The sequence below is a fragment of the Solea solea genome, chromosome 20, assembly GCF_958295425.1.
Source record: "Solea solea chromosome 20, fSolSol10.1, whole genome shotgun sequence".
Lineage (NCBI taxonomy): Eukaryota > Metazoa > Chordata > Actinopteri > Pleuronectiformes > Soleidae > Solea > Solea solea.
In genome coordinates, this window is record NC_081153.1 from 7276885 (window position 1) to 7295875 (window position 18991).

General features: G+C 41.2%; 1 protein-coding gene across 2 annotated transcripts in view; it reads right to left on the reverse strand.

Moving 5' to 3' along the window:
- The window catches only part of rnf19b (ring finger protein 19B), a 36777-nt gene extending 19559 nt beyond the window's left edge, over positions 1 to 17218 (reverse strand). For both annotated transcript variants that reach the window (XM_058619523.1, XM_058619522.1), the window contains exons 1-2: positions 16936 to 17218; positions 2165 to 3511 (exon numbers count right to left, since the gene is read on the reverse strand). In XM_058619523.1, the coding sequence (XP_058475506.1) occupies positions 2165 to 2868 (704 nt within the window). In that variant the 5' untranslated portion in view covers positions 2869 to 3511; positions 16936 to 17218. The remainder of the gene's footprint in view (positions 1 to 2164; positions 3512 to 16935) is intronic.
- Between the last annotated feature and the right edge of the window lie 1773 nt (positions 17219 to 18991).

Here is an 18991-nt window from a genome sequence, read left to right on the forward strand (position 1 = left end):
ACGCCTCTCATTTGTTCCAGAAAGCCAGATGTGATTCTGCTGCTGCACCTCCTAACTCATCTAACTGCCCTCCTCAGACCACAAGGTGAACACACAGCCCTCGATAACCCAGTTACTCTCGCTCTGTCTCCTCCTCCTCCTCCTCTGTCCCTCTTTCTCTAACAAGCTCACACTGGTTCCTGTTCTTTCAGCGCAGAAAGAGAATGTGTGTGCATGCGTGTGTGTGCGTGTGTGGATTCTGAGGCAACACAAGTTATTCTGAAATCCGGGCAATTACCACAGAAAGGGTTTGGAAATAACCCAAAAGGCAAGTGAACAAGTTTTCGTTGCTTCAGAGAAAACGGAAGAGAGACAATGAGAGAAAAGTCCATTTGTGGCCATGATGAGGCAGATAATGACCGAAACAATGATGTTACACAAACGTGTTCCATTCAAAACTAGATGCACTGTAAAAATCTAGTTTACGGTCCAGTGTTTAACATTCAGGAGGGGTTTTATATAGTTTTATATAGAAATTGTTTGTTTTCTGTAGCATTAGAAGACGCCTTCTCTGTGTGTTTTACTGAAACTACATTCTGAAAAGACAAAACCAGCCAGAACATGAGACTTTATTTTGAAGCTGCAGTCCCACCATTGGACAGTAGAGGCCACTGATTCTTAAACACTAGACAAAAACCTAACTTAGTTAAAGAAGATGAGTTAAACAACGTGGGATATAATTTGGGCATTAAATGGGCCGCCCATGAGAAAGAGAAAAGGAATTGGGCTTGTAATGGGAGGGTTGCCGGGTTCAAATCCCCCAAGCAAGGCACCCAATCCCCCCATTGTTTCCTTGTTCCATTTATAACTAACTATCTGAAAGTAAAAGTGCCAAAGCGGTCGCTGCTGTCATTTAAAGCTAACGTGGGAGGAGAAACACACCCTTTCTCCTCCTCCTCCTCCTCCTCCTGTCAGCCGTCTCATCAAAGCGTCTCACACCGAAACACAGAAAGTCTTTGTCTGAAGAACGTTGAATTTTGGCTGCACTTTCTTTGCAATTTCTCCCATGACTCACTTACTAACTCTCGGTTATCGGGTTATACCACGACAGCACCATACGTTATAAAGAAAGCACCAGACTCTGTAATAGTAACCGTACCGACCAGATTTTCGATCGTGCACATCATGCAGTAAATTAGGCAGCTGCTCTGATGTTGTGTTAGAATCTCCTTGACACCCTGGATACGCACCACGTGTTTTCCCCCCGACGACAAACACGTGCAGTGTAAACAAGCATTAATGCACACATGGATATGAGACGCAGACCCGTGACTGCTCCTCCTGCCGAATCTGAGACGTTTGAACTCATTTTTTCATAACTTAAACTACATAGAAATAAAGGGCAAGTTCCCAACCTCAGTGTAGAGCACGGGAAGGTAGTGAAAAACAACTCAATCCACTGAGTTTCTATGGAACGACAGCTGGATCAAGATAAGAAGAGGATTTCAATAAATACAGACACAAAGTGATAAGAAATGACTCGGGGAAACATCCGCATTCACACAAACATCTGACTCTCCGGCTTTGTTACATTTTCTCTTCTCCCGTTACTCACTGGGTTTTTGTTTCTGTGTTTCACAATTGCTCGTTTGTTCTTCGTCAACATCCTGTCAAAGTGATATCACAGAGATCATTTCACTTCTGGGACAAACACAGACGCTCGTGAAGGAGTTTCACATTTACGGGCGTGATCTGCAGTCAGATAAATGTATGACGATCGCAGGGAACACGACGCCTGAAAACTAACAATGTGCACACAAACCAACGACACAGTGAAATTTAATCTAATCTCAAATTTGCTCAACAACTTTGTCGACTTTGTTTTTTTTTTTTAAATGCCATGATCCTTTCATTTATTATCTTTGTTTGATTTGTCTTTGGATCAAGATAAACTTGAAGTGCAAGAGCTCATGACTGGATTTGCATTGACCACAAAAAGGTAAATAGATGACTCACTGAATTAATTTAGACATTCTAAATGTCTCGGGTTACATTAAATAAACACCTGGCTGCTTCATATATATATATACATATATATATATATATATATATAAAATATAAAAACAAACACAGAAGAAGCATTTAGCACCTTGAATATAGACAAATAAAATTTTTGGGTTCTTACCCGCAGTCAGGCGCAGGGCACCATCGGCAGTCCGGGTCGGAGGCGAGGCACCTTCGCAGCAGGAACTCCTCGTACTTCTCCAGCAGGGCCGCATCGTCCAAGATGTCCGCCACCTGGCGCGGGACCAGTCTTTCCGCGCACTCGGGGCAGCTGAGTTGGACTCGGCTCTCTGTGATCTCAATGCGGAGGTACTGGCGCAGGCAGCAGAGGCAGGAGCGGTGGCTGCAGCCCAGCAGCTCTGGGAGCTGGTCGGCGGGCTGGCACACCAGGCACAGCGGGCACTCGAGGAGGGCGGCCTCCCCAGAGGAGGGGGCTCCACCCAGCGACGGCTGGCTGGAGGAGAGTGGCTTCGGTGGAGAGCTGGAGGCAGCAGCATCCTGGGGGCTCGTAGTGGCTGTGGTGGTGGCGGCGGTGATGGTGGTGGTGGTGGTGGATGTGGATGTGGATGTGGATGTAGCTGAGGTTGCAATGGGCGGTGGACTCAAGGCAGAAGGCAGGAGCGGTTGTTGAGTGTGTTGGTGAAGATGTGATAAAGGGGTGGCCGCTGCTCCTTTGGAGCCCCTTGTGCCCCGAGAGCCCCGTTTGCTGTGGAAAAGGCTGTGGAAGGAGATGCGGCCCTGGCGTTTGCCCGCCGCTCGGCACTTAGGGTTGGGGACGCCGCTCACAGAGGAGTGCGGCGACTCTGAGTCCTTTTCTGATCCCATTTTTCCCAGAAGGGCGGATTACTGTCCCCTGAGACGTGCTAATGTATCGCAGAGGGACAGTGACGAAAGATGCAAACACACTCACGCACACAAGGGAGGACTTGTCGTCTCGTAAAAGATAAAGTGGAATTTAAATGCTGCTCAGGCTTCTGGCAGAGAAACCACAGTTCAGCATGTTCGTTTCACCAGAAACAAAACGTTGTCAGAAAAAGACAGAGTGAGATAACAGAGAGGTAAGAACACAGATTGCGCAATTTGAACAAAAAAAATCCCCCTTCGGCTCCCAGAGTTTCACAAATCTGGCAGTGAAAAGGTTCAGAAAAAAGAGAAAAAGCACCCGGTCACTCATGTCTTTAGGCAGCTGTCCAGGTCAAACATTCAATACTCTCACTGCCATAAAAAAAAAAGAGATTAATGTCTGTTTCAGTGAATGTTTCCCCTCTCTCAAAACAGACGTGGTTAAAAAAAAAATGTAAAACAGTGAAGAGAAAAATCCACAGAGAGAAGTTCAGTGTGAACGCCGGGATTATATTTCCTCAGTTTGGGTGTAATCGTCTCCAGCTGTCCTCAGAGCCGCTCGTCTGCTCGTCTGCTCGTCTGCCTCTCGCTCTTGTTGAACATCAGCCGCTCGGCACAGTCTTTTCTATCAGGAAGAAGAAGAGAGCAGGAAGTTAGCACAAAGAGCATGCTCAGTGTGACACACACACACACACACCTCTCCTCTTCCCTCTGCTCTCACCGCCTCTCTGCTTCACTCTTCCTGGGTTTTGATTTGGTCATTAACTCTTGACCCTGAACTGATAATCTGTGTGTGTGTGTGTGTGTGTTTATCACATTATAATAAAAACACACACGTGAGTCCAGTCATGCCATGAACATGTCCTACTGCATGTGTGTGTGTGTGGGTGTGCATCAGATCAAACAGAGTCAAATTATCAGTTAAATATGTGACATCATCAGCCAACCAGTCTGAGCAGCCGTGTAATCATTTGAATGCTCTCTCTCTCTCTCTCTCTCTCTCTCTCACACACACACTGAGCACTGCAAAGCTCTTCCTCCACTTCACACTGTGCTGCTAGTGCCGTTACCATGGTGACGCTCACTGTGAGCGAGGAAAACAGCGACCCACTCTGTGGCTCTGGCACTTATGTATAAGCACACACACACACACACACACGTCCACACACACACACACGTCCACACACTTGCACAGTGGAACATAAGCTGGCAAATGAATACACCACACACAACAGTGCAAACTGCTCTATGACTACGTTGATACATGTATATACACACACACACACACACACACACACACACACACACATGCACACACAGAGCTACTCTTCAAACCATAACCACAACCAGTTAACACCTAACCCTCACCTTAACTTAAACACAATTCAAACCTTAGTCCTAAACTTAACCAGCTCCTCAGAAAATGAGGTTCTGCCTCATTAGGACCAGGTTTTGGTCTCCATGAGGAGTACTGGTCCTGACAAGGCCAGTGTTTTTAAGAGAAATACACACACATACACGCGTACAAACATGCGCCACACATTCAAAACTGTAGAGGAATGCACACACACACAAACACACTTTCCAGCGACGTTTACAGATGTACAAATACTGCAGTGTGTGTGTGTGTGTGCTAATTAACACGTATACACACACACACACACGTACACACAGGCATGATAATTATACCCTGTGGCAGCTCTACTATTACAGGCTGTGTTAAGTTCAGAGTAAGTAAGACACACTCAGCCCTCACACGTGTTATTAAGATGCTCGTTACATTTCCACGTACAGTAATGATCTCATGACTCAGCATTCAAAAAGAAAACAGGATGAGATGATTTTTGTCATCAGACATCAGATAAATCCTGTTAGGTCCTATTAGGAAGAAGTCTTTAAAAAAGAGCATGCATAAAAAAATGGTTAAACTGAATTGGAAAACTAGTAAAAGAGTATTAAGTCATAATCTTATGAGAATAAAGTCGTAATGTTATGAGAATAAAGTCGGAATTTTATGAGAATAAAATCGTAATTTTATGAGAATAAAGTTGTAATCTTTCGAGAATAAATTATTATTTAAGCAAAATCTCAGATGATCAGCTGCAACCTGTGTCAAAATGAGAAACAATGGAGACACACACACACACCTGCTGGTTTTGCATTCTGTGTGGACACTCATTGTCACAATGCATTCTCAAATCCCTTACCCTAATCTTAACCATCACAGTTAAGTGTTTAACCCTAACCCTTACACTTATCCTAGCCCTAAAACCAGGCTCAAAAAGTCCATTAAAGTTGTGTGGACCAGCCAGAAATGTCCTCACAAAGATAGGCTTGTTTGACAATTGGTCAACACAGCCTACTAAAGACATGTGTACACACACACAAACACACACACACACACACACACACACACACACACACACACACACACAGAAAGAGAGACAGAACGCTGACCCAGTAAATGTCAGACCATTCAGCAGGTTAAAACCAGGGTGTGCGACTCACGTCACAGACAGATTATCTGACCAGAGTGTGTGTGTGTGTGTGTGTGTGTGTGTGTGTGTCCTCCTGACTCAGTGGAAAAGTCTGCCATCATTTCCAGGTCAACAAGGAAACAGAATGCAGGAAACAACAAAGCTGATTTTATCATCATATCATCTGTGACATATTTGTTTTTAAATCTATTCAGAATTATTTGACTGTGCTGGGTTTTTTGTGTCTGTGATTCTGGCGATCTGATGTGACAGACAGATAATCTGAAATGTTTTGAATCCAGTGGAAGTGACTCACAGACGTCTGCTTGGCTTTTCCTCACAAACTACAAGTCATGAGTCAAAAAGAAGTCCATGTTTTCCTCTCCTCTCTCCATCATCACTTGCTTGTTTTTGTCATTGAAAGCGTCACTGGTGTTTTATGGAGGTCACCGTGTGATGAGTGAGTGAAGGAACACTTTGTACAAACACTCGTGCGTCTGGAGGTTGATGCCACTTCTCCTCTGACTTCCTCGCTGCAGATTCTTTCACGTGTCACAGCAGGAGAGGTAACATTAAAGCTGATGAGTGTAATTCTTTTTTTCGTTCTCCTGCTGGTTTGTTGCCAAACAGGTCCTTCAGAGCCAGAGCCTCTGCATCTCTGCTGCTGCTGCTGCTGCTGCTGAAACTATCATTTCCACGCCTGTAAATTATATTTCATGTGACAACGCGATGGGTTTCTGAAGAGAGAGAGAACTACTCTGAATGAAAACGTGAATAAAAAATGTGATTTTAGCAGAGGAAACTGTGAGAGTGTGACAAGTGGGAGGTTTACCGTTGTGTGTGGTTGTGTTTTGTTTGAAGGCAACTTTGAAACAAACAACGATCATTTCAGGGTAAAATGATGATTTATGATGATGATGAGCCATGGTTCTCAAACTGTGGCATGTGTACCACCAGTGGTACGCAAGCTTCCTCTAGCGATATTGTATATTTTATTGTTAATTTTCTATATTTTATTTGTTTCATTTATCTCTGACGTACAGTCAGTTGTGCTTTATAAGTGCTTTATAAATAAAGTTGGATTGGACTAATCTAAACCATGATGTATGACATCTGAAATAACCCTGTCACTGTCTTGATCTCATAACTGGTGCCTCGCCAGGGTGTGTGTGCGTGTCCGAGACTCCGGGTCGGCGGTCCTGATCTTTGCAAGGCTGGTTTTCCCACTAACAGACACACAGTGACTCTGATGCTGTAAAATTAGGGTAAAAAGTTCTGCTTTAAGTCCTCATTTTTGCATTAGGTAGTGTGGTAGTTAATATTTTTCTGGTGTCTCATGTGGTAATAAGACTCAATCTCCCTTTAAATATGAAGCAGTAAACATCCAAAATCAAATTGTAATCAAAATATGTGTCATAGAAATCATCAAAAAAACTGTGTGTGTGTGTTAAACTGAGCAGCAGTGGAGTAGGAGTACAGAACACAGTGTGTGTGTGTGTGTGTGTGTGTGCGTGTGTGCGTGTGTGTGTGAGAGAGAGAGCGTCTTGATAAGAAATCAAGTCCAGATTGTGAAGTGCTCAGGCTGTTCCACCTCGCCTGCCAACAACACCATGAACTCAATACACACACATACACAGAACGCACACACAAACACACACACACAAACACACTTTCTACGTGTGTCCTTGACCTGCATCACAATAAACAACACATTAAGCATCGACATTTAAATAAATACACAGTATACAGAATTAAGAGTGTAAAGAATCTGCTTCAACTTTGGATCAAAAGCGACATCAAATTTAACCTTTGATTATGTGAAAGTAAAAGTTTGTCTGTAGCCCATAATTATGTCATTCAGTCCATAATATGATAAGAAAATATATGATATTATGTTGATTTATGATATATTTGATGTACTTTAATGTCACATCACTGTCTGACTACAGTTATTCCCTGAGAGAATGTGCTGTCTGTTTTCTATCATGTAGCTTACTTATCTTTAGATTTTGAGAACTGTTGGTCGGCTAAAACAACATCTCACATTTATATTAGTAATTAGTAATGGATCAGACTACTTATGTACAGATTAGTCTGTATTGATTGTAATTGTTGTTTGCAGCTCTGTGGACACAAAAAAAGGATTACTTTCCTCTTGGATAAAGCTCAACTAATCAAGTTAGTGCAAAAGATTTCAGATCAATGTATTGATCAGTGAAGGCTTTAAGAAAAGCCAAGTCGTTTGTGATGAAAACAAAGCGTATGGAGGTTTTACTTTTGTAAGAGAGAGAGAGTCTAACTGTTCTGTTAGACGTGCGATGTCACTATGTTTTACAAATGAACAAAAAAAAAGATATTATATCATTTTGCAGATATTGCTCCGAAATTAGGAGCTTCCACCATCTTTACATTGGTAAAAAATATATAATGTATACATATATGTATATATACACAATAAAAATCAATCAATATCCACAGAGGTTTAAAGACATTTAAGCCGATTAAATAACATTATTGAATATTTAATGGCACTGAACACAGTCAGTGAGTGTGCAACAGGTTGTTTCACATTAGACACATTAGAGGCCTTAATGAAGAGTAATTGTGCGCACACACACACACACACACACACACACACACAGGTCTGCACAGCTAGTCTTCTGAGGTCACTGCATTGACTTCCATTCATTTGGACTCTAACCTTAACCAAACCACAATTCAAATCTTAGTCCTTAACCAGATTTTAGTCTCCATGACAACTCCTTTAGGTTCTGAAGAGGCAACAAATACAAGAACACACACACACACACACACACACACATATAAACAGTGCTCTGCAATCAGCTGAGGATTCCAGGAGTTCTGTATCCACACAGCTGTTATCCCAAAAACAACAGCTGTCCGTTGACATGTTGACATGTGTTCAGGTGCATCCTCATGTCTTTATTTTTAGTTAGAAATACTCGAGAAGAGATTAAAAAAACAACCTCAAGGTTCTTCCTAAGTGCGCAAAGAGCAGAATGTCCAAACACTGCCAAACACATTATTCACTGTGTTTCCTGAGAAAGTCCCAGGAAACTTGTCAGCCCACTGTGAACGTGTCCTCTAATGAAGCTCCGTCTCACTCAATCTGGATTCAAATAATCCAAAAAACACAGGAGAAAAGTGATTTATCAGCATTTAATGCTTCAAAAACATGGTTTTAAAGGGATATATATAAGTGTGTACTGTATTCTGCAAAGTCACTGTGCAGAAGAACAGCTGAGGACATGCAAGCTCACTGTAAACATGTCTGCCAGTGGGGACAAAAGGAGCAAGTGAATGTAAAAAAAGTCTCACCTCATAAAATCTGTGTCTTCAGAATATATCTGACACTTTATCTCGCTGTTAAACGACCTTTTCTGGCTGCAAACTGAAGTTTCCTGTCCCTTTTCTAAACTCACCGACACCAAACCCTATTCAGAAAATGAATGATTTTCAGAAGCTGTTGATCCACCACCACGCACATTAGACATTTTAAAATGTGTTATTTTATGGCTTCTGTGTTTGACGTCCTTTACTGAGATTTACCTGAGTGGCATAAACGTACCAAACAATGCAGCAGCAGATCAGCAGCTTCCCTGTCCCAACAAGCTAAAACTGCTGATTTTCTCTATGGAATTTGGTGTGAGGAGAGAGTAGTTAACAAAAGTGAAACAAATTGCAGTTTCCTGTTGGAAACAGGTGTCTAACCACAAGGGAAAGAAGCAGTGACTGTATTCTTAAGGTACTTTACACTTATGTTGGTGCAGATTTGACTAAAATCAGTTTTTCATGTTTTCAGTGACCTCACAGTTCCCTGGCTGTGGGAGCACACAGATCACGTTTGGCTCCACGTTAGATGCTGACGATGTTTAAATACCTCATGCAAACACACACACACACAGAGAACTCAATAAGCCAACGGAAAAAAAACATCCCGAAAACATTTCTCTTTCTCTCGTTTGACTGAACGGAACAAATAAAAGTGAACTAATTATCCTCTTGTTGCACTCAGTGTTCAAGAGCACCGTGTCCCTCTGGGTAAGAGCGTCAGCTAAAAGGCTACAGGAGCTGATCCTCGGAGAGCTCAGGTCCGGCAGACGACTGATACCAACGAAAGAAAAACAAAAAAAGCCGCTAATCTGAGAACCAGGGAGCCCGAACAGAACAGATGGTCCTCTGCTCAACCTGCAGCTAATAATGCATTATGAGTGTGTGTGTGTGTGTGTGTGTAATTAGGGATGAAAAGGCTGACTCTGCTGTATTCTGCTGTAATTCTCTTGTGTTTTTTGTGTAACTATCGTCAACTGCTGTGTTGTTTTCCTGGAGAAACATAAATGTGAGTGTGTTAAAATTCCTCTATTACCATGGTTCTCAAACTGTGGTACGTGTACATTTATAATAATACACTTCAATTGCCACCTCTAGCACAAACTTGCTGTACTTTGCAGTTGAGTTAACGTCCTCAAAATTCCTGTAATGAATACAAAAATTCTACATTTTTCAGGTGGGAAACTAGTAATAAATGTGTAGAACACTGTAAGAATGACACTATTTACCTGGCATCTGATCTAATTCTCTACAATTAAACATTTCACATGGAAAGTGCTTCTTCCACTGAAGTCTCTCTCTGAGTAGCTGCTCCCCTTCCATGGAAGCAGTGAGTGTATTTATCCATGACTGAAGAGTGACGTCTCTGTTTGAAAAGCTGCAGCAGAGTGACAGAACTGGACGGGGACTGGAGTCTGCGGCTGTGACCACACCGAGACCCACATCTTCAGTCATGAAAAGCCACTGACCGTTTTTATGATTTTATTGTTTGATCTGCACTTTTGTAAACGACACAGAAGCAGCCGTGGCTCCGTTGTCAGGCACTGAGGTCACTGTGGCTTTAATGGACAACTTAGATCATAAGCACAGGGCGGAACATCCCGCATTATTACAGACAAAATGTTCTTAACCACAACTGCATGCCTGCCGGACCCTAACCCTGAACATAAGCCTCATCTAAACGTGAGCCGCAACCAACGATTATTTTCTTGCTTAATCGAGTACATAAAATGTGGACAAATGTTGATCGGTGTCCTCAAATTCTCCAACGTCTTGTTTGTCCACAAGCCAAATTTCAGTTTAATAATTATTTGTCTAATGGCTCAAAGAAACCAGAAAATATTCACATTGGTTATTCACTATTCATTAATTTAACAATCACTGCAGCACCTAATCTAAAATGTGTTCTAACCCTGATCCTAAAACCAAATGTTAGCCTTTATAAGCCCTCAAAGTTGTAAAGACCAGATAAAGTGTCTTCATAAAGGTCAAAGGGTCCTCACAAAGACAGGTTTATATATATATATATATATATATATAAAAAGGTGTCCTCAAAGCTTACTACACACACACAGGCGCACACAGACACATGCAAACACACACCACTTACAAATGGTTTTTCAATAAATAATTCAGAAAAAGGTCATGCCCTTTGTCAACATCTCCTACACACACACACACAACTGAGACCTTCTCACGTCGTAAAACTGTCTCACGTTCAACCAGGAACAGTTTTTAAAAGATAATTATATTTTTAATATAATCTAAAGTCACCTTTTCAAGAGTTAACAGCTAAATTATTTTTACAGTGTGGTCCTCGCTTTCACTGACAACAAAACTGATTTCAGCCAATTCACAAAAGGTTCACATGATAAAAGCCCACACCTGCCGAAGTCCCCGACACCTAAAGAATATATTTGTTGCTTTTTCTCACCATTAAACAGTGTCTTACAACTGGAAACTGAAGTTTAGTGTCACTCTGTAAACCACAAACTCCCAAAGAGAAAATCAGTCATTTTATATCACACCACACAGGAGCTGTCGATCCACTGACGCCCCCATCTGGAAAAATGAAATGCTTAATCATGTGACTTCTGCATTTAAGATCCTTCATTTGAGTTTACTTTAGTGACATAAATGTATCATTTCACATGCTGCAGGCTAAAAACGCTGATTTTCTCAATGGACTTTGGTGTGAGGGGGAGAAACTTCTTGAGATAGTGTCGTCATAAGCTGGCATATGTTTTTATTTGGTGAGCCTTTTGTTGAGAGGCTAAAATCGTTTTTTGTTGTTGTGTGTTATGTCCCTGCTGGCAACACAGTGGATAACAGATTTATGAAGCAATTAAAAACTAAATTTAACTGCTAAATAATAACATAAATGACACAGAATTGCCTAACTTTTTGTGTCTGCACTTCAGTGCACTTACTGTATATACTTTAAATACAAAAATAAATGTAAGAACTAAGTCACCATTAAATGAAGTTCTTGGATGAAAGTCAAGTTTTAGAGCACTTAAGCGTTTTCTTTTTGTGTGCACTTACATAAACAACACATAAATGATTATAAATAATGATTTTCAATCCGAGGGATGATTGATTTGTCCACCTGTAGCACACGGCACGCAGTCAGCTGTCTAAGAATGAAATAAACTGCCCTTATCTTTACTTAAGCCATTAAATCACCGCATCTTTACAAGAGAAGACAGGTCATTGTATCTCACTGAAAACTGAAAGCACTCATGGAATCTACAGTAGCATATTCACAGCGGAGCCAGTCCTGGTGAAAGGAAGACATCAGTCAGTGATTCATCTGTGATAAGAAAAGTGTTTTCTCGTTTTGTTTTTTTTGATCAAGTCTATCAATCACTCCTTTGTCTCGCCATCAAAGAGAAGAAAAGTCCCGTCATCTGCTGCAACAGATCAATCTGACAGACAACGATTCTTAAAGCTTCAAAATAATTAAAATCACAAGCCTCAACATGTGTCATAAAAAAACACAACAAACGTGCAGCTGTTCCAGTTATTTATAAATGCATCTTTTCCAGGATGGAGAAATCAACTGAGATAATAAGATCGTGTTTAGTCAACCAGAGATGAGGTTAATGTTACTTTTTCCACACAGGTAAAAATAAACACAGACACACACACACACACACACACATGCTGCTGCGGGTTCATTGTTATTTTAGAACATGATTTGATTTTTGGCACTTTGAATGTAGCATTAAGTTTATCTCACTGAGATAATGATCGCAACTTTCTGTGGAAAACCAACCCCCGCTCTTCCTAAGAATACAGAACAGAACAAAGGGTGTGTCTGTGTTCCCCCTTTCAGACCTAAACACCTAAACACAGACCTTCACAGGACCTGAAGTTCTGTGTAAATATCAAATATTTATGATTTGAAATCGGGAAGACTCTAATGTGCCCGATGACGTGTGTCGGTTAATCCCTCACACTGCAGGAAAATTTGGCCAGATAATCTATTAATAATCTATAATCAGAATCATCGAAAGGGAGATCGGGACCGAAATCTGGCCAATTATCCTCTCGTGTTGGGCTTAAGTTCAGGTGTAAGATCTGAATGTGGTTATGTTAAGGTTCAGGATAGGGCTTTGTTTCTTCTCCCTCCTCGTCTAATAAATTCCGGTAGACACCAGTACCTCTGTACACCAAGAGGTGCAACGCTGCCCTCCACAGTTCAAAGTTCCCAATCACATCCACAAGTCCGATAGAGCTGTGCAATCCTGTGTGTTTGTGTGTGTGTGTTCCCAGAACATTTTGGAAAGTTCTCACTCATTCATGATTAAAATGATTAATTACAGGGTTATAATTTAGTTTGGACTCGCCCTCAGGGTGTGGCTGCTACAGAACTCGTGTTTCCAAACTACCCGCATCAACCCACACTGTAATAAAACTGTCGACAGGAAGTTGCCGAAAGAAGAGTACAAACATAACCTACGTGGTGGAGGTGATACTGAAAAAATTAAAAACAAATAACCTGCATTTTGTAAGGAACATGTGCTCTGAAACAAACACGTCCATGATGGGTTGAGTGTCCTGAAAAAGACGACACAAGAAAACCATCAAAAACATCTGGGAGAGACTCACCCAAAGACTCTTTGCTTCCTTTATCACCAGCATGAGAAAGGAATAAAATATTCAAAGTGTGTGTACGTGTACTAATGATGTTTACACACCCTTTTGCGCTGGAACTGAACTCTGCAGTCTGCAGTCTGCAGTCTGGCAGGTTTCCATACCTCCACTCCACTGATGCTGCGCCCACACTTTCCACAGAACTCTTTTTGTTTTTTTGTCTGAGGTACGTAGTTAGTCACAGTTTAATGTTATAGGACTTTGTCTGACGAAAACCATTAGTCCATTCACAGTAATGCTTGTGAACGGGGCTCTTAATCTTAATCTGTTGACGTTTCATCAAGCCGCAAAGAAACATCCTGTTTCCACTCGCTTGCACTGATAACGTGACTGAAAAACTCATTTTAAACACTTAACAAAAAGGCTTGCCGTATAAAATAAGTATAAAAAAGTAGTGTTACCATTACTCAGCCTTTTCTAACTAAAAGAACTGACATTCTTCAACCGCTCAGCGTTTTTAGCTTGCGGGAACATTGGCGCTGATTGGCCACTGATCCCTCGTTTGGTAAGTTTGTTTCACTCATGTAAATCTGAACAAGGGATTTCAAACACATTTGAACTTAGCGATGGAGGCACTCATGGATCAATAACTCCGGCTGTGTGCTGTGGTGTAAAATTGTTGAATTTTAGAGTGGGGGGGGGTCTCAAACTCAAATGACCTGGGGGGACCACTGAGCGTCTAGTCTAGTTAGGAGGGAGGGGGCCGGTCAAGTAGAGAAAAAAGTCAAACTTCTTGAGAAAAAGCAACTGTATCAGTATAAGCAGTCGAAAAAGATAGTCATCCAAGCCACGACCTGGCGACCCCAGAACCAACTGACCTTTCATCTGTGAGCCGCTCGAACCAGACGTGTCTGAGGGGGCGGTAGCATAGTTATCTTCTTCTTTGGTAGGAATGCATCCTATTCCCTGCGTCCAGACTTATATTGCCACCCGATGGTGAAGTGGGATACTTCAGGACCCTGACGCGCGAGTATACCAGGATCCGCGATATGTGACGCCATATTTGATCGAATGGACCAATTATAAAACTTTTTAAAAGTACTGTTCACTAGAGATGGCACGATACCACTTTTTTGTGTCCAAAACTGACATCACAAACTCAATTATCTACCGATACTGATATTAGTCCGATACAGTCATTTTAGATCATCTATGAACGTATGAAGCCGTTGAAACACATTTGTGCTGAGTTCAAAGACATAATTCTCCAACTGTGTAACAAATATTGTTCTCCCCGAAAGGAAGAAATAAACAGATCAAACATGACTCAGCTAAAATGCTTTTGCTGACTTTAATTTACATTTTACATCTTTCCGATATCCGATCGAGTGATTTTGACCAGTATCGGACCGATACTGACCAATACCGACTGATACTGACCAATACTGAATTCCATCCCTACTACTCACATACACACCCACATTTAAAGCATAGGGCCCAGGTGGAAAAATACCAGAATTGCCCTTTAAGTGTTGCAGCTCTAGCTGGCTATAATAAAAACCAACAGATGTGTGTGTTTTATTTGGTAAAAAAAAAAGGCAAATATTAAATTCCTTGGGGGTAAAAAATAAATCCAGCGAGTACACCAATGGAGTGTTTGAGAATTTTCTTCTCTCTCCTCCCTACTGACTCTCTCTATCTCTCTCTCTCCCACACACACACACACACACACACACACACACACACACACAGTACATTCAGTAATGTGGAGCGATGCAACGGAAGGTGGAGGTAGAGAGAATCAGCCTGGGAGTGACTATAATTAGAGGAGCGTTCAGGAGCCATACTGCTGAGCTGCTGAATGTTTAATGTCAGGACTGCAGGCGAGAAACCTCTGAGCCTTTTTACTCTGAACACACACTCACACACACACACACACACACACACACATCCATTCATCTGAACAGCCTAAACAAACATTAACCAGCACCAGGTAATGCCTAAACCCTAACCTTAACCTAACCACAATTCAAATTTAGTCCTTAACTGAACCAGTTCCTCAGAAAATGATCAGGTTCTGCTTCAGGTTTTGGTCTCCATGATGAGGACAACAGTGGTCCTCTCACACACACACACACACACACCCTCAGTTGAGAGTGAGGCCTACTGTACAGAGACGCAGTGTAACTGTGGTGGCCTCGGGTTTCAGAGAGGAAACGGCAGCACAAAGCTCACACACGTGTGACGACTGAGCGTGTAATTCCCGGACATTGTCTGTAACGCGAGAAACGTAATGACACGGGAACCCAACACGCCTCTGGATGAGGTCACAGTTCACCAGGCCCACGTGAACACGAGGAGAGCACATCTGTTTTAAAAATCTGTTATGTGTTAAGATGTCACGTGTGGCTTTATGTTACGTGTTATTATCAAAGTTTACACACTCCAGAATGGTGGGTAAAAAAAATGAGGATTGTTTTGTCCAGAGATGCAGTGATTCACTGATGAACCACATGATTGATCAACAGGAAGTTAATAAATGACTATCTTTGATACAAAAACATTCAAATAGAAGCAGCTTTCATCTTCTCAAATATGAAAATGTCATGATTTTCTTTCTTATTAATGACTAAAAATGTATATATTTGGATTTTGGACTTTTGGTCAGAAAGCGTAATACTTTTGATTATTTAAAGACCTTTAGTGTAAATAATATTGTCAGTTTATACAGTTTTTAGCCACTAAGAACAAAACGTTTCAGTGACGTTGATTAAGATTTCATATTTTGTTTTACAGAAAGAAACCATTGTTTTAAAAAATCTGAGATTAGGCTAGAGAGTCTGATCTATGCTGGTTTATTATGTGAAAATCCAAATATGATATCATGACTGACTTTGACAGTTAAACCACAGCTTTAAACTATATCATGAGTTCTCAGGTAGACAAATAAACAGATATACTATAGTTTCTGAATTTATAATAGCACATAATAACAAATATTAACTATAGAGGCTACAGAAAACTAAGGATATTTATGTCAGCATGATGACACGTTCATCTATACCTACATTTAATTTCTGCTAAAATGTTATGCACTGGATGTTTAAAAATCAGCTCAATCTTTGTGGTATTTTGTGATTAGAGATAAATGTTTGCTATTTATTAGCTGGCAAATCATTACAAATGACATATTTTTGTGTTTAGAAGATGTGTACATTTTTGCTAAGTCACTACAACTTTATTTTGTACAATTTGTTATCATTAAACTGTTATATTTTATCAGCAGCGGGGAGAAAATCAGAATAATTATCAGCCATCAGGCTGATAATTATTATAATAATTACACTAATTTATGTTAATTTAAACATAAATATATTAAAACATTTACTGAAATGACAGGGACTGGACACTGGTCTGTATCAGGTCCCATGGTAATCTCAGTTGTTCAAATATTATCATTATTATTAATATTAATATATTTATTTGCTGTACAAATCAGTTTCAGGTTAATGTAGACGAACAGCTGTGACACAGATGTGTGTGGTTTATATGCAGGTCAAAGTGCAGTCTGTTAAATCACGTCAGTCATGCAGCAGCAGAGGCGTCACCACCGGGAACTCACCTCACTCTGGACCGGATTCCTTCGACAGGGAGGCGGCCGAGCACCGCTGCGTCGTCCCGGTTCTCCTCGCCCTCTGTAACCGTGTGGGTCGGCCTCTGTTTCCGTGCCGCTCTCTCTGTCCTCTCGGTGAGGAGGAGGAGGAGAATGAGGAAGAAGAAGAAGGAGGGTGTCGGCTCCTGGTAGGGGACAGCGGAATGTTGTCTTCCTGTGCTGCGGGAGCACACCGTCAAAAACCGGGACTAATCTCCGCAGCTCGCTCCGCTCCACTTCGCCTCCTGTTCGCCCCGTCGCTCTCCGACGTCATGGAGGGAAAGCCCCCGTCAGTGACGTCAAGAAATAACGGCAACGCCCCTTTTCCCCCGTCTTCACTGACTTTTCAGTGGAGATAAAATCATTTCAGACATGTAGTGTCTCCCTTCCTCAATAATTGCACTTTAATGTCACAATCTTATTTTGACGAGTACGACAAGTCAAAAAGACAGCGGTAACTCTAATTCAGTGGTTATTTAACGGGGCTGTCATTAAATACATCTTATCTACAATATCTACATTTTGACAAGTCACAAATCCAGTTTGGAGAAATTGGCAATGTCTTGATGAGGGCTGTGCTAAAAATAAAACACAATATGGTCATATATACGTAACATACAGTATATATTAACATGAATACATGTATAAAAGTGGACATGGTCTTACGGTTTGCTGGCTGAGGACAACCCAGATCAAAGAGTATATTAAGTAGCCACCAGGGGGCGACTTTGCAGGTTGCAGAAACAACTCAGTGAATGTTTGTCATTGGGGAAAATGAGCTTCATTTATAAAAGTCAGTTAACATTTACCTAAGGAGTCATTAGTTTGATCTCTGCTTCAATAAAACATGAGGTGAATTTTGTAAAGGACGTTGTTCCCATTTTGAGGAGGAAAATAAGATAAAGATAAAAAGAAATATATATATATATATATATATCAGGGGTCGCGTTAACCGAATATTTTCCGTCATTTTGACAGATTGCAATTCACACCCCTAAAAACTATGTTGATAAAAGAGGTGAAAAAAGAGGGATAGATGCAGATGAAGGACAAACTCAGCCCTTGGCCTCAGCGGAGCGAGGAAGCGGCAGTAAGGAGGTTAGGCGAGTTCAGTGGGAGCGGGAGTTCTCCTGGCTGAGGAGGGCGGATAGAAAAATGTTGTGCGACAAAATAAATATTCCCATCGGAGAATCTGAGCATAATTTCTGACCTGGACACCGTACTCAATGCATCTCGCTATCCTTGTAGTGCTGACAGCGTGTTAAAGAGCTATGGACAGGAGGCTTTGGAGCGCGTCTGTGACCGGTGCAGCTGATCCACTGGTGCAGAAGGAGCGCATGTTGCGGGATCTCCTAAAACGCGCAACTACGCGCAAGCAGGCACGCGATTTAAGTCCATGTGGACCAGGAAGGTGTGAGACTGTGCGTTTAGGCCACAGGTGAACTGTTCATATTCCACTGCAATATGAACAATGCAATTGAATATGTCATTATTATCATTTAAAGTGACCGGTAAAAATTGATTATGACGGGATTTTTATGACCCCGTCAGTCAAAATGACAGACAACGAAAAAGTCTAGCGCAACCTCTGATATAATATATATATATATATATATATATATATCCATATATGTGACATCTGTAAACGTTCAGTAGCAAAAATTCTTAAGTGTGGCGTCTCAAACGGTTGCCACACACACACACATCCATTGCCTTTGTTTAAAGATAATACTGTGACAATTCTGTGTAGGATATGCTCATTATTCAAAATCACCATTCATGCCTATACGATAACCATCATGGCCTAAGTGTTGTACCGTGAGGTTGTAGGAAATAACTCTTTAAAACTTAAATTTACAACAGTTATATTTCCCTTTTTACTTCAAAATGTCACCAAAACGATCCGTGATATGACAGACTGTTTATGCAAGTTCTCAAGTCTTTAATCATAAAATGACATCATTGTCAATTGTTCACCAAAAACTTAACATAGTGCTGCTTTAAATAAAAACATGTAGACAAAATG